General features: G+C 43.1%; 2 protein-coding genes across 4 annotated transcripts; both read right to left on the bottom strand.

Moving 5' to 3' along the window:
• Positions 1-2,221: 2,221 nt before the first annotated feature.
• On the bottom strand, positions 2,222-3,879 carry LOC143099846 (E3 ubiquitin-protein ligase TRIM17-like; the record flags this gene model as incomplete). Its single annotated transcript, XM_076262758.1, has 3 exons — positions 3,579-3,879; positions 3,311-3,406; positions 2,222-2,365 (listed from the first exon to the last, which is right to left on the bottom strand). Coding segments are annotated over exons 1-3 (447 nt in total), but the record flags the coding sequence as incomplete, so codon positions are not given.
• A 6,978-nt stretch (positions 3,880-10,857) lies between these two features.
• LOC143100237 (E3 ubiquitin-protein ligase TRIM39-like) lies at positions 10,858-15,811 on the bottom strand. Of its 3 annotated transcripts, none has more exons than XM_076263217.1 (6): positions 15,169-15,811; positions 14,752-14,847; positions 14,122-14,349; positions 13,952-14,004; positions 13,747-13,868; positions 10,858-11,796 (listed from the first exon to the last, which is right to left on the bottom strand). In XM_076263217.1, exons 1-6 carry the CDS (start codon positions 15,562-15,564, stop codon positions 11,303-11,305), a joined length of 1,389 nt encoding a protein of 462 aa, XP_076119332.1. In that variant the 5' UTR covers positions 15,565-15,811; the 3' UTR covers positions 10,858-11,302. The 3 variants fall into 3 exon arrangements, with proteins under 3 accessions (XP_076119332.1, XP_076119333.1, XP_076119334.1); XM_076263218.1 differs by having other exon boundaries at positions 13,952-13,974; XM_076263219.1 differs by lacking the exon at positions 14,752-14,847.
• Positions 15,812-16,532: the final 721 nt, after the last annotated feature.

Here is a 16,532-nt window from a genome sequence, read left to right as displayed (position 1 = left end):
CACACATACACACACACTCTTCCTGGGGGATATTCCATCAACCTCGCTAATGAAGGCACTTAACAGAAATAGCCTGGCTTGAACTAGCGTAGACTTCCACTTGGGGCTGAAGCCGTTCCATTAACTCAAGTTAGCGGCATCTTGGTCTCGTTTATTCAAGCGAGGTTAAAGTCGCAAAACAGTAGACCAAAACAGTAGATTGACGAAAAGAGGATATATGTCGTAAAATTAAGACAATACTAGACGATTTCTGTTCGATTTGGCAAGCGCCATCTACAGGATTTTCATCGAAAGTCATCAAATTTAACATCGAGAGAAAAAAATAGATTGCCTACAGAAATGGGAGAATAATGAAAGCATACATTTAAAACAACAATGCTAATGGTTTTGAAATCAATTGCAAGTTTGATTGGCTTCACTCTTGAACACATAGGTCTACAGTCTATGCTTAACCTCATTAATGGAACAGAATTCTCACTAAAATTAGCGAGACTTATCGAAATAAGCCAGGTTTGGCCTTTAGCGAGGTTGATGGAATACCCCCCTGGACTCGACTTTGATCACAGTAGAATGTTTGAGAGAGAGATATTTTCACTGTGCCCCTGTGATTATTGCACAGGAGTGTGTATGAATCAGTGTGTTTGTTGACAGATACGTCTGATCTTCTTGTTAAAGGTCATCTGTAAATTGTCAAACTGCATTGTTCAAAAAAAAATTGTGAAATTCAAAGTTGTTATCAGTCTTTTATTGCTTGTGTCAATATCACACCAGATCACCAGACTACACAATCAGTGTCTGTTGGCACACATTTTGAAATAAGTGGCTTACAAAAATTGCATTCTCTCACTTTCAGTACTCAATCCTTTTAATTACTTTAAATTTACATTAAAGTTGAAGTTACGTGAGCCAAAGTATGGCTCCAAGCTTGCTCTGCCCCACCCTCTTTTACTTTCAGCATCCAATCAGAGTAGAACATTACTCTGTACTAAAGTGACACAGTCTGGGGGGAGGAGAAAATGCATCCGTACCACATTTAGCGTTCAAATCTGATCCACGGTCATCATTAGTATGCATCATCGGTGTATTAACGACACACCTTTACAACCACACCTACTTATGAGAGTCCAGTCCGAGACACCATCAGCACTGCTATGCTGTTAGTGGATAGTCACTGGTAAGACCCTCAAAGGAGAGAGACTACAGGCAGTATTAAAGAATGGAAACACTCTCTCAGTAAAAGCGTGTGTGAAAGTGTGTAGGTGTGTGTTATTATCAGGGTCAGAGAATGACAGCTCTCCTCTGTCCCAGTCCAGCTGCACTCGTATCCTCTGGAGTTTCTGCTTCACTGTGACGAGAGTGAAGGGCAGTGGTGGAGCACATGCTCCATATTTACCATCTTTATAAAACATACACCACCGTCCACTCCTGGAGTATAGGTCTCCCCTCCTCTGGAGAGACTCTGCCATCACACCTACACCCCACCATGTGTTCTCTCTAACTTCCACATCCCAGCAGTGAGTCCCTGAGGTAAAGCCCTCAGAGCCCAGGACACTGAGATACTTATCAAACCTCTGTTGGTTATTTTTAACATAACTCACACTGGTCAAATCTTCAGACAGGATGAGATCTGGGTGTGCAGTGTTGGGATCCAGAGTCACAGGAGCTGCAGATATAAGAACACACACATGAACATGTGCAGACGACTCTCCAATTCCACACTGAAATGAAATCTAAACCAGATATAAAATAATAGAATAGAATCAGAATAGAATAAATGTGTTACTGACCAATCATTCTCTTCCAGACTTTGCCCTTCAGGTTGTCCAGGTGTTTCACCACATTGATCAGATCTCCTGAAACCCTCTCTGGATCCTGCAGTGTGCACTGGGCTCTGGGATAACATTTAGAGGTCAGTGCTGCTGTGGGTTTGGGTTCAGAACACAAAGAGAAGAGAGAGATGAGGCAGATCACTCACCTTTCCACTGTGCTCTTGTAGTTCTGTAAAATAACAAATAGATTAGGTCCATACTGTAGACTCATACGATATCTGAATACCAATGCCAAGCAATATCCTAAAGGCACAATATATGGTCCGTAATCATGCATAAATATATGAAAGAACATTATCAACTAGATTTGTTCTTACCTGGAGGAATGTGACATCATCAGCTCTCATCTCCTCTTCTATGGCTCTGATTGTGTCTGAAAGAGATGAGATCATCTTCTCACTCTCCTTCATCATCTGACTCTTCTGCTCCTCTTCCTCCCTCAGTGCAGCTATCCTGGCTGCCTCTTCATCTCGTAGAAACTGGTGAAGCTTCTCAAACTCCTCCTTGATCTGCTTCTCTGTGTGCTGGGCCTGAGTCTGGAATAACACACATAATAAACCTCCTCATTAAAATGCTGCTTGTTTGTCAGGATACTTTTTCACTGATTCATTTTAAAAATATGAGCTATGAGTGTGTTATATATTCCATCCCCTAATTCTGTTTAGAGCCTATTGTATCTCATATGTATCTCAGAATAAAGGAATAAAGGAATACTTCATATTACTCTAAACCATCTTCTGTAAATCAACTGTATACTACTGTCTACATTGCACTATATTTCTTGACCTGTCTGTATATTTCATCACCTTTCTATACTTAGTTTGCATCACATTGCATGCATACAGCATCACAGCTAAGATCTTTGGTTGCTATGAAGGCCAGTCGTTTTAAATGGATGGTTGCTATGGCCAAAGGCCAGTTCTATCTCTGCCGTTGTCAAGCGGGCATATTCTGATTAACCTTATCTTATTTGAAACATTTTACTTAGCCGTCTTCCATACAGTGGGTCCCATTACGAATTACTGTATTCTAAATACCAACTATTTAAATTGTAACTGTAACGGAATGCAGTTACTCATAATTTGTATTCTGAATAAGTAACGCTGGTAGGCCTACATGTATTCCGTTACTCCCCAACACTGGCTGCAAGCAGCAAGCAGCAAGCTTGTGTGCAGCAAGCACACTTAATTAAAATGACATTATATACAGATTAGAGATTACATTTTAGAGTTCAGTGTGTTGGTGGTGGTTAGTGAGGTCCCCCCTTCCCTGTGAAGCGCTTCGAGTGTGAGAAAAGTGCTATATATGTCACATGTATAGTCACATGTTGTTGTTTGATGAGGCTCTCTTCCTCAGTGGGGTATACTATGAACCTCGTTGAACATAACCAGGCTTTCTTTGGATAACCTGGATCGACAAATACGAAAGTTGCAATCAGAGTTGAGTGGCATCATGCTGTTACAGATTCAGGAGAACGTCACCTTCATGTGTTTCACTGTTTCATCACAGGAGAGTTTTGCTTCTTTAAAGATCTTCAGCTTCTTTTGTAAGGACTCTAGTTTAATCCTCAGCAGCTCCTGAAGTTAACAAAAAACTGTGTGAGTGTGTGTGTGTGTGTGTTGACCAATCAGTACATCCATTGTGTAACAATGCAACAGAGAGTAAAGACTCCACCTAGTGGTGAGTATTCTTTGCACCTGTTCTTCTCTTTAATACAAATTACTGCAAAGTGTCAATGATATGACTCACCTTAAGGTCAGATGCTGCCTCATCTAAAGGTTGGAACTTGTGGTTGGTGTGTTTTCTTGAGTCTCGACACACCAAACATACAGGTTGTTTATCCTCAACACAAACAAGCTTGAATTTCTCACTGTGCAGACTGCAGAGCACCTCAGTCCCTACTGAAGTTTGACTTCTCTCCTGTAAGTAAACCTCACACAGGTTCCTCAACGCCATGTTAGAAGGATATTGTGCTTTTGAGCACTTTCTCCTGCAGTAGGGACATTCTTTGGATCCTTTGCTCTCCCAGAACTGCTGCAAACAGGCTTTACACACACTGTGAGCGCAGGACAAAAAGACGGGATCCTTGAAGATGTCATAGCACACAGGACAGCAGAGCTCCTCTTCAAGCTTGGAAGCCATTTTCTCCCGTGAAAATCTTAACTCGTCTGGTTAGTTTTTACAAGATGAAGAAAAAAAGTAGTTTACTCTTAATAAACCCTTGTGTTTACGATTTCCTGGTGTAGATTATCCACTTCCAACACGTCTGTTAACAATACAAGTTTACATCTAACTCTGAAATGACTTCTGACCAAACAAAAAGCTGTATCACTCTTGTGAGTGAGAATGACCTGCAGGTGATCTGTGATGCTCAGAGAACTTCCTCATTTAGAGAAGTGGGACGGAGAGGGTTCTTATAGGGGAATCTGATTGGCTAGTCTCAAATGAGGTCTCTTTTCCTATTTATTTTGGTGCTAGTCATTCAAATACTGACCAGAGGGGTATTCCATCAACCTCGCTAAAGGCCAAACCTCGCTTATTTCGATAAGTCTAGCTGATTTTAGCCCCAGCTGTGGCGCAACTGGCTGGGGCACCTGCACCGTACGCCGGCGACCCGGGTTCGATTCCCGCCCCGTGGTCCTTTCCGGATCCCACCCCTGCTTTCTCTCCCATTCGCTTCCTGTCACTCTCCACTTTTCAAAAAAAGTCTTGCTGATTTTAGTGAGAGTTCTGTTCCATTAGTGAAGTTAACGTGAATCCCAGCTTGGTAAATGGGAATTTATGCCACAGAACTAACCTGGTCCATAGCAGCAACTTTCAAGCTAAATTAAGCTGTGCTGCAAAAAACCCAATCAGTCGGAAAACAAGTCAAAAAAGATGGTTCCGTCAACCTGTGCTTTCGTCACCTGTAGCCTACTTCAAAAATAGAAGTAGAAATGTTTTTTTCTGACAGTGTCACCAAGATCGTAACAGGATGCAGCTGCCTGGCTCACCTGGTGCTTAACTCGCTCTGCTCTGAGTGGCTCTGGGCAGTTAACTGCGAGCCAACTGCGAGCCAACCGCGATGGCCGAGCCCCTTTATAAACTGGGACTTTTCTTTTGGCAAGTGACGTCACTGGCACGCAATGCGTGTGTTGTTTACCCGTCCAGTGATCCGACGTTGGCCTTGGTTATCCGTTCCACCTTAGCGCCGCAGGTATGACTAGCTCCGTTTCTCCTTCCACCCATTTGACTTCGTTACATGGGCTTATAGGAATTATTTTGTGTTGTAGACTCCCCTGTGCTACAGCAACCCCTTTCACCAGCTGAGTGTGTGCCCTGCTAATCAGCAATCAGAGCTTAGGGCCTGTGACTCAACGCTGTTACACAGGTATGTTGCCACTCCATGTGTCAGTTAAATGATTAATGTAAGGCACATTTTAAAGTAGACATTTTATGTATTTCAGGGAGTGCTATTTAGCCGTGGTGCGACCGCCAGTCGTGTGTGCGCGGTGTGAAGCGGAAGGGGAAGCTGTGTGGCCGGGTGATGTCCATTAGCGGGATTTGTAGGGAGGCCGTCTTGGTCCCCTGTTTGCTCCCCCTTGTAACTTGGGGTCGAGCGTCATTTTGCTCAGGGTGTCGAGCAATAAGATGTTAGAATATTTGGCTTTTTTTCCTGGAACTTGCATCAGTTGCAGAGGTTGGCCTACTGACCACTCTGCTAGTGTTTTGCGGTCTGTCCCACTGGCCAGGCTGTCATCCCTCCCTGTGTGTTTTGTCCGGTAGCAGCGTTGGCCTACCGACTAAACTGCAAGCCCTCCCTTGTTTTGTCCTGGTAGCAGCGTTGGCCTACCGACCAAACTGCAAGCCCTACCCCTATGTGTCTTGTCCGGTAGCAGCGTTGGCCTATGGTGAAACGAAAGACGTCTTTCAACTCTGTGTGGTATTCTGAACACCACTGTGCTACCAAAAGCAGGACAGATGCATACCATGCATTTTGTAAATTGTGAAACAGATATTGATGTCAGCTCCAGGGATAAGAGTGCCATAGAGAGGCACGCTCTCACAGGCAGGCACAAAGAGAAAGCCAGATCTGCCGGGAAATCCTCTGTGGCACCGTTTTTGCTCCAGCAACAACCACAGCTGCAGAGCTCACCAAGTTATTAAGTGACTAGTAAAAAGTTATTGGGTTAAAAAGGTGGGTTTGTTGACTAATAAAAACAACAAATGTTGTTGAAAAAAACAACAAATGTTACTATAACTAGATGTACCGCATAGCGGTACAAAATATGACCGCCGCTCAGTCCTGTACATCCGTTCCGCGAAAAGAAATCACACTTCAATTTGTCTCCATATTTTACTCCATCCCCCACTCTTGAAACTTTTGTGTATGCTTGTTTGGCATGCCTGAGTGTGTGTGTGCGGCTGCACAGAAAGTAGCCTACTGGTGCTGAAAAGGTGAATAGATTTCAGAATAGCCAAAGAAGATGTAGCATTGTTATAAAACCTTTAAAATCTCTAAACAATCACAAGTAGGGCAGTTCATCACAGTTCTTCCATGGCAACTGGATTGATGAAAGGTCACTTACACCTACATTGTATTTGGGAAAAGCAAAAGGTATCAGCATAATGTTATTTATTTACTTATTTATTTATTTATAAACAAAAACATCTCTGTCAGTTCCATGCCGTTTTCAACAGCAATCAAAAACAAAGGTCATTTTTGGATGGATGGATTTTTTGTGAATGTTTCTTCTTCTACATAAGATTTTAGTCATCTTTAGTTCATGTGATACTTTATTGTCAATGCACAAATTAAGTAACAGTAGTCTGAAACGTTATTGTTAATGCACAAATTAAGTAACAGTAGTCTGAAACGAAATGCTGTTTTACATCTAACCAGTGGTGCAAATAACTGACATGTCCAAATGGGCCTTGATGAAATGCGTCGCTAGACTGTTCATACACATTTTAACGGGCCAAAGTTGAAGAGCTGTTGTCTGTTATTGTTCGTGCTAATATAGGCTGATTCATGTTCCCTTGCATTGTGTAACTGAGGTCCATGGCTAGTCTGGCTTTCACCAGACCAAGCTCAATCTTTTAAGAAATCAAAAAATAAATAGCGGGCAGATCAGGCTGGGTTCACCCAGCCTAGTCCATAGGCGCCCGATATTGTTTAATTTTCCGATTGAGATATCCACGCTCTGGCTATTCTAAATGCAAAAATGCATCAGGGAGTTATGACAAAACTGTAACTAACAAACTAGATCCTAATAGAAAGCTGTTAGCTTCCCTAAGCTATAAGGCTTATAAGGTAGGCCTATTTACAACATAAATTGTCAATAGGCTATGCTGGCGACACAAATAAAATCTCCTTTGGAAACCAATGGCTTACGCCAATTACAGTATCAAGCGGACTTAAACTCGTGGCGAAAAGTTGTAATAAAATTCACGCAGCTCCATGAGTCAAGGAAAGCGCGAATGAAGTAGCCACTTCTAAATGGGACCCACTACACAGTAGCTTAAGGTGTGTTGCTAAAGCAGCCATAATGAAATGAAGGTGTCATTGTTTGGATACTTCACACACACGTGCTTTTTAATTTCACAGACTACAACTACCAAGCTGGAATCAAAGCACATCGATTCCCCTCTCACACCCTGCACGCACTTAAAACAAAATAAACAGGCGTCTCAGTCGCACGCATGCATAGGCAAAACTGTATCAGACCGGTGTAACGTTGGTAAATCTTCCATTGCACAGAATGATTTTTGTAGCACGTGCAACAAATGACAGTCGAAAGATACAATTACAGTGCTGCTATCAATTTGCTTGGTATAACCGCATTTATAGTTTTCTACAAATGCAATCAATCAAATTGGCCTCCATCACTCAACCAACGCTAAAACATTACCTAGGTCCTTATTGATATTATAAGATTAACGTACCTGCAGTAAAAACCAAGCATTACCGATAAACATCCTCAGATTTATTTCGGCTTCAAGAAGAAATGGGAATTACATTTCATGTGAACATCGTCCTATCCTTATTAGACGTTCTCTGCGGTAAACTAGTCCTTGTAGGAAGCGTCCATTGTTTTTTCCAACCCACTTTTAACTTCCAACAAAATTACGTCTCACTGCCTATGCTCACTGCAACGATGCGCCATCTAGTGGACAAACGACTACTTATCGCCAATACTGGAAATGCAGCCATGATGATGATGATGAATATTTATTTTGGCTTTCTTTTAATCCTACTGAATTTGTAATTATGTATCGGCCGTTCTAATACCGATAGTATGTGGGTGCCTGTGTGTGTGTGTGCATGTGTATATGTGTGCACCGCCATCTACAGGCCAATGAGTGTACAGTCACTAAATGTACACATAACCTAATTTTTTTTTTTTTGGATGAAATTCTATGAAACTTGGCATACCCCCAGAGAATGCCAGGTCAATCATACACATACAATTTGGTGCAGTTCTGAACATCTTAACTGAAGATAGGGGCGATTAAAGCAGAATAATATTGCATTTTCATTTTTTACCGGGGGGGTGCAAATCACAAATGAGTGATTATGGGCCAGGTTGATGTGGGCCGTTGAGACCAACATACCATAAAAGATTCTTCATCCTCAGTGCCACGGTTCAGGTAGTTATTTAGGAAAAACTGCTTTTTTTGCGGTTCGGGGGGCCCAGCACGGGGGGGGAGTGGCCCCCGGGGACGAAACGAAATTTTTCCGTAAAAGTCTAGTGGGGCTACATACCCACCAAATTTCATGTGCCCCGGTGGTTCGGTGTCCCGGGTATCGTTGACCAAAAATTCAGGAAGTAGATGACGGGGGGGAAAAAAAACTTTGACAATCCCTATAAATTATGTTATAATAAATAAGTGCCTTCTATAAAAATAGTTTATTTTCTAATATTATTTCCCATATGTTACTCTGATTCCGTATGTGTCCTCACTTTTGGACCTTTGTCCTAACTTTTGGGCACAAGTGTCCTCATTTTCAGTGTCATGGTGGTGGTCACCCTATCTGCAGCTGTGGTTGTTGCTGGAGCAAAAACGATGCCACAGAGGATTTCCCGGGCAGATCTGGCTTTCTCTTTGTGCCTGCCTGTGAAAGTGTATGGCAGAAAAGTTTGGTAGAAAAGTGGTGTTCAGAATACCATTGAACGTTGAAAGCTGTCTTTCGTTTCGCCATATGCAATTTAAGGCTCAGCAACGGTGTTCATTCATTTAGTCACGAGGGGAGTTGTCACATTGACTGCTTCGCGAAAAGGAAATTGGTGGAGTTTTGTGATGTCCCATGCTATGGTGGTGATGGAGGGTCAGAAATGATGTCACGTAACAGAGATGAGTTAGCCTAGAAATCTAGACGCACCCTAGTGGCGGCAAATTAATTTGCTCAGCCTGTACGTCTAGTAGCAAACCATAGGGATTTCTATTGGCTGACGCGTGGACGTCATCCAATCACAGCGCTCTATTTTGTTAGAGAGTCTTAAGGCGGGCTTAACAGGATGACGACAGTCCTGCGACGGTGAACAACAAGGAAGGTGGCTATGGCGAACAAGGAGCGTTTTTTTTAATCGGCGTTGGCGTCAACTTTGGAGGAGTTGGACTTTTGCTTTTCTTTGGAAGTTGAGCAACACAATGCACTTAAGTCATTCCTTTCGAAGAAGGATGTATTTGCCGTTGCTCTTTGTTCTGATTGGTCGTAGCGCTGGCCTATTGCATGCCTAGGCAGTTTGAAAGACAATTCTCTGCCCGCCCCTTAGATTAAGTGAGGTGAATGGGTCGATTCCAGACTATACATTTCAATGATATAGGATGGCCCGCCAGGCTAGAGATGAGTAGCTTACAGAGGCCTTGAAATGAGGCCTTGAAATGCGGACAGATGGCCGCTCATGACAAAAATCCGGACAAATGTCCAAAAAGGAGGACACACACTCTCTGTCCGGACAGAAAGCTCAAAAACTGGACTGTCCGGACGAAATCCAGACGGATGGCCACCCTACTGTTGTGTCGTCTACTTCCACCCTTTGACACGGCACATGAACGGGTAGACAGAGAATTCTCATCGCAAATCAAAATTCCACTGGAGCTCCAAGCGGATTTGTACACGCAGCAATACAACACTGTTTACAGCTCTTCGAGTCACGGTAAAATGTCATTTTTGGTACATAGCTAATTTAGATACACTAATGGTGTGGGTGCATGCGTTTCTTTAGGAATCCGCCGTCTTGGTTTGTATAGAAATGAAAATTAAATGACACATACACGCAAGAGGACGGAAACACGGGACTGGTGGTAATAGGGGGCGTTCCGATATATCTGGATTATTCCATGTGTGATTCATCTACTCCTTTATATCGTCCCTGTGTCCTCTCATCCACCAGCTCTACTCCTTTTTTATCGTCCCTGTGTCCTCTCTCCCTCGTCCCTCTTTTCATCCAAGCACTCTTTCCTCCTGCATTCCTCCTCCCTCCCAAACTCTCATTCTATTCTTTTTTCTCTTTCCTTATCCATAAATTCACTCCCTTATTCTCTCCTCCTCTCTTCTCTTCCATCCCCATTTCCTCCAGTGTCCTTCTATTCTGTGTAAAACAAACACAAAACACAAACGGATGAGGCACCCTCTGAATTTAGATGAGGTCATCAAAGTGAGACACCACTTCCTGAAGCACTGCCTGAGTGGCTGCTGTTGGTTCCTGCCAAGTATTTGCTCACTGTGAGCAAGTGACACACACACACACACACACACACTCCCTGGACTGTACTCTGATCAGGAGAATTTTTAAGAGAGAGGCCTTTGTTCTTATGTTATCCTTTCAGTCTGTATAAAGACAGAGAGAGGGAGAGAAAGATAGAGAGAGCTAGAGGTGTTCACTGTGACCCTAAAGATAGTGATTGCACTGGAGTGTGTATGAATCGGTGTGTTTGACACAGCAATAGAGAGACAGATACTTCTGATCCACTTTTGTTGTTAATAGTCATCTGTAAATTGTCATCAAAATGCATTGTTCAAAAAAGGTGAATTTCAAAGTGGTTATCAGTCATGCAGACATTTTATTGTTTGTGTCAATATCACACCATATCACCAGACTACACAATATTTGTCTGCTGGCACACATTTTGAAATACGTGGCTTACATAGAATACATTTTTTCACTTTCAGTAATCAATCAATTTAATTACTTTACATTTACATTAAAGTTACATGCGCCAAAGTACAGCTCCAATCTTGCTCTGCCCCACCCTCTTCTACTTTCAGCATCCAATCAGGGTAGAGCATTACTCTGTTCTGTCAAATGCATCCGTACCACATTCAAGGTTCAAATCTGACCCACGGTCATCATTAGTATACTCAGTGTATTACGTAATGATTTCCTGGTTTAAGTGTGTTACATTCAGCACACCTTCACAACTACACCTACTGGCCTTATGAGAGTCCAGTCAGAGACACCATCAGCTCCATCAGTGCTGCTCTGCTGTTACTGAGGACTCACTGGTAAAATCCTTAGAGAGGAGTTAGTGAAGAAGTATGGAAACACTCTCTCAGTGAAAGTGTGTTTGAGAGTGTGTAGGTGTGTGTTATTATCAGGGTCAGAGAATGACACCTTTCCTCTGTCCCAGTCCAGCTTCACTCTGATCCTCTGGAGTTTCTGCTTCACTGTGAGGGGAGTGGGGGGATGAGGTGAAGCACATGCTATATATGCATCATTACATGCCACACACCACAGTCCACTCCTGGAGGTAAAGTCTCCCTTCCTCCGGGCAGACTCTGCCATCACACCCATACACCACAATGTGCTCTCCCCAACCTCCACATCCCAGTAGTGAGTCCCTGAGTTAAAGCCCTCAGAGCCCAGGACACTGGCATACTTATCAAACCTCTGTGGGTTATTTTTAACATATCTCACACTGGTCAGATCCTCAGACAGGATGAGATCTGGGTGTGCAGTGTTGGGATCCAGAGTCACAGGAGCTGCAGATAAAAGAACACACACATGAACATGTGCAGGACACTCAGAATTCCACACTGAAATGAAATCTAAACCAGATATAAAATGACAATAGAATAGAATAAGAATATAATACATGTTTTAAAGGATAATTCCGGTATTTAGCACTTTGAGTCCCTTTTCAGGTTTGTTTTAGATGAAGAAATTTTGACGATGGCTCCTATCTCGGATTTTTTGAGTCTGAGACAGGACAGGACCCATCGTCAAAATGTCTGTGTCCACCACCCTAGTTCATCCAAAACAAACCAGAAAAGGGACTCAAAGTTAGCCTGGGAAAAACCCAGACGTACTTTCGGCAAATTCGAGATTCGCTCTGAAAGTCTGTCTGGCCAAGAACCCATTCTAGCCCATTTCCAATTTTCCTAGCTCTAGGCACCAATCAGAACCCTTGAGGCGGGCTTTACACGATGATGATAGCGCACCCTGTTGAAGAAGCCGGGGTTTAAAAAAAACAAAAAAACATCAACGATGGCTGCTGCTGCTTGTTTGAAGCTGCTATCACGTTGGTTTAAGACAGGGAGTTAGAAGTTTCTTAACTGCTTCCTTATGTTAGAATATGCAACATTTTACAAACATGTAAGGGATACCTATGTGATATCTGCAACAGTGGTAGGCTACTGAAAACGGTTTGATATTCTGTTAATTTATAGGCCTATAGTAGCTGGACACGTAGCCGACAGAAAACACATAGGCTACTTTTGAATTGGTGTGCTATGCGAGCATAACTCGAATGCTACACTTCAGTCTTTGCCTTGAAACAATTCCGGCATAATTGCTTTGAACGTTTCTCTCGTCCCCCATTCCTGCTTTATATGTCCCGGTCAGCCAGAAAGGACGAATTAAACAAAATGCTCGTTTGAACGTGAACGGTTTTGTTCAGAGCTGAAAATGCAATTGTGTTTGACAGAGGGCAGATGTAAATTGCTAGTGACAAAATATTAGCTTTCAGTGTGGCACTATGTCTTTGTAAATTAGCCTACGTTTAATTAAAAAGTGGTTAATTCTTCCTGCTTCTCCCTACAACCAGACAGTGTTGCAAATGTGTGTTTCCGTCACTCTGTCTCTTTCGTTGCTCTGATTGGTTTTTGGCCTCTCTTATTGCGTCCGAGGCATTTTGATCGGCGTCCGTTTGGGAACGCCTTTTGGAAATGGGCTGTGAACGAACCTTCCCCAGACCCACTCTCAGTTACGACTGAAAAGGGTCTGGTTTCAACCGGGCTAACTCAAAGTGCTAAATACCGGAATTATCCTTTAATGAATGTGGTATATGTATGTATCTACATTTGAGTGCACGTACCGACACGGGAGAGGTATGACTCAACTCGTGAAAGTTAAGGTAAGAACATATATTACTACTGACATTAGGTGGCGTGTTCCTTTAAATCCGCTTAGCATCATTAGCATGCTGCACATATTTGTTTAAAACTCTTGCATGAAGTTGACTGATCATCTCAATAGCAATGTTTCCCAAAAGGGCCTGTACCGAGAAGAACAAGTATTACCTTGAAACTTAAACACACATGGGGAAACTGAACAGTCCAATCAGTAGACTATGAAAAATCAAGGTTTGAATTGAACCGTGGGTCAAAAATCGTGATACACCAACCTCACGATTCGGTTTGTATCGTTACAGCCCTAGTGTGTGTATGTTTGTGTGTGTGTGTGTGTGTGTGTGTGTGTTGGGGGGGGGGGGGGGGTTGAAGTGCCCTTGAGCAAGGCACCTAACCCCTCACTGCTCCCCGAGCATCGCTGAGCAGGCAGCTCACTGCGCCGGGATGCTGAGTGTGTTTCACTAATTCACGGATTGGGATAAATGCAGAGACCAAATTTCCCTCACGGGATCAAAAGAGTACTTATACTGTGTGTGTGTGTGTGTGTGTGTGTGTGTGTATGTACTGTATTATAGTACTGACCGATTATTTTCTTCAGGTTACCCAGGTGCTTGGCCACATTGACCTTCAGGTTGTCCAGGTGCTTGGCCACATTGATCAGAGCTCCTGAAACCCTCTCTGGATCCTGCAGTGTGCACTGGGCTCTGGAATAACATTCAGGAGTCAGTTCTGCTGTGGGTTTGGGTTCAGAACCACAGAGAAGAGAGAGAGGAGGCAGATCACTCACCTTTTCACTGTGCTCTTGTAGCTCTGTAGAGTAACAAACAGATTAGGTCCATACTGTAGATTCATACATGAACACCAGTGCCACATAATTACCCAAAGGCACAATTAGCTATGATCAGTAATCATACATGAATATCATATATTTATCATCAAAGGCAGAACTCTTCTTACCTGCAAGAATGTGATGTCATCAGCATTTATCTTCTCTATGGCTCTGATTGTGTCTGAAAGAGATGAGATCTCTCTGCTCATCTTCTCAATCTTCTCCTTCATCATCTGACTCTTCTGCTCCTCTTCCTCCCTCAGTGCAGCTATCCTGGCTGCCTCTTCATCTCGTAGAAACTGGTGAAGCTTCTCAAACTCCTCCTTGATCTGCTTCTCTGTGTGCTGGGCCTGAGTCTGGAATAACACACATATTAGACTGCACCTTTATGATGGTTTGTCATTTTAATTAAAGGAAATTAGAATGACACATGCACATGCACAGCCAATCAAATATGCCCCTCCCCTCTGTGCTCCTTTAGTAACGAGCTGATTGGCTGAGAGCGGTGCCATTGTGTTTGTCCTGGAGTGTCCTGCCAACTGTTACCCTCTCCATTCATATCACTCCAGTCCACTACAGTTCAACACCAGTCAGTGTTGCCCCCTACATTTCATATCACTCCAGTCCAATACAGTTCAACACCAGTCAGTGTTACCCCCTCCATTTCATATCACTCTAGTCCACTACAGTTCAACACCAGTCAGTGATGGTCAACAACACTCTCATGCTGCTGCTATGCACATTCAGGAGGACGTCACCTTCACGTGTTTCTCTGTTTCATCACAGGAGTGTTTTGCTTCTTCAAAGACCTTCAGCTTCTTCTGTAAGGATTCTAGTTTAATCCTCAGCTGCTCCTGAAGTTAACAAAAAACAGTGTGTGTGTGTGTGTGTGAGCGAGCGAGAGAGAGAGAGAGCGGGAGTGTGTGTGTGTGAGTGTGTGTGATTGTGAGAGTGTGTGTGAGTGTGCGTGTGTGTTTCATGACCATCAGTACCTTCATTGTGTAATAATGCAGCAGAGTACAGTTTAAAGACTCCACCTGATGGTGAGTGATGAACATTACAATTACTGTAGATAGACAGTGGGAGGACTTTGCACTTTGACTTTGTAGGTGTTTGTTTGCAATTGTTTTTCTCTTTAATACACATAATTGCAAAGTGTCAAGAATATAACTCACCTTAAGGTCAGATGCTGCCTCATCTAAAGGTTGGAACTTGTGGTTGGTGTGTTTTCTTGAGTCTCGACACACCACACACACAGGCTGTTTATCCTCCAGACAGAAGAGCTTGAGTTTCTCACTGTGCAGACTGCAGAGCACCTCAGACCCTGCTGAAGCGCTTTGACTTCTCTCCTGTAAGAAAGCCTCACACAGGTTCCTTAACGCCATGTTAGTAGGATAGTGTGCTTTTGAGCACTTCCTCCTGCAGTAGGGACATTCTCTGTGTCCTTTGCTCTCCCAGAACTGCTGCAAACAGGCTTTACACACACTGTGAGCGCAGGACAAAAAGACGGGATCCTTGAAGATGTCACAGCACACAGGACAGCAAAGCTCCTCTTCAAGCTTTGAAGCCATTTTCTCCCGTGAAAATCTTAACTCGTCTGGTTAGTTTTTACTTTCACTTTTACAGGGTGGAATAAGGTGTGGTTTAGTCTAAATTACCCGTGTGTACAATTTCCTGGCGTAGGTTATCCATCTCCAACACGTCTCTTAACCATAAGAGTTTACATCTAACTCTGAAATGACTTCTGTCCAAACAAAAAGCTGTATCTCTCCTGTGAAAACGACCTGCAGTTGCTCCGTGTCTCTCAGGGAACTTCCTCATTCAGAGAAGTGGGGCAGGCAGAGGGTGGGGCTTGGTTCTTTTTAAGGGAATCTGATTGGCCAGTCTCAAATAAAGTCTCTTTTCCCATTTCTTTTGGCACAACCAGGATTGTTAGCCTGATATCCAATAATTGCAGTATTTATATATATATATATATAGTATATATTTATATATATAGTGAAATGAAATACAGTGGGAGGCATAGGGCAGATAACCCCAAGGTCATTTTATAATGTGTAACTGCACCGTTTCCAATATGACTTGAATAAATGAATAGGCACAGGGGAAAAAACATATGTAATATAAGTAAGCTTTTTTCATTCTCTATCTACTGCAGCCTTTCAAACCTTCTGAAGTTCTTGGTGACAGCCACTAGATGGCACCCATTCTTCATGAATGTTTCTTCTGGTTGATTATTCAGTGCTGGGATTCAGTTGAGGGTTGTGGCATGTCATACCCTGGGAATCCAGAGTTCTCGTGGACTCGAGTAATGATGCACGTAACTTTTGCCCCTTGCATCGCGGGGAACCAATCATATCTGTGTATGTGATATAGGCGGGCCTGAGGCGATCTAAACAGATGACAGACTTAGTGTTATCCAATTGCGTTGAAGTCCGGATCAGTCAGTTAACATTGATCGTATAGTGTTATCCAATTGCGGGCAGTGAGATTTTCAAATTGCGTGCTTGTTGCTGCCCCTCGAGTTGGGCCATTACGT

The sequence above is a fragment of the Alosa pseudoharengus genome, unplaced genomic scaffold (assembly GCF_046254945.1).
Source record: "Alosa pseudoharengus isolate Yale_2024_CS ecotype anadromous, Long Island Sound unplaced genomic scaffold, YU_APseudo_1.1 YU_APseudo_1.1_scf_3, whole genome shotgun sequence".
Taxonomy (NCBI): Eukaryota; Metazoa; Chordata; class Actinopteri; order Clupeiformes; family Clupeidae; genus Alosa; species Alosa pseudoharengus.
The sequence above is the reverse complement of the archived record's forward strand: the minus strand, read 5'-3'. Positions and strand labels throughout refer to the sequence as shown.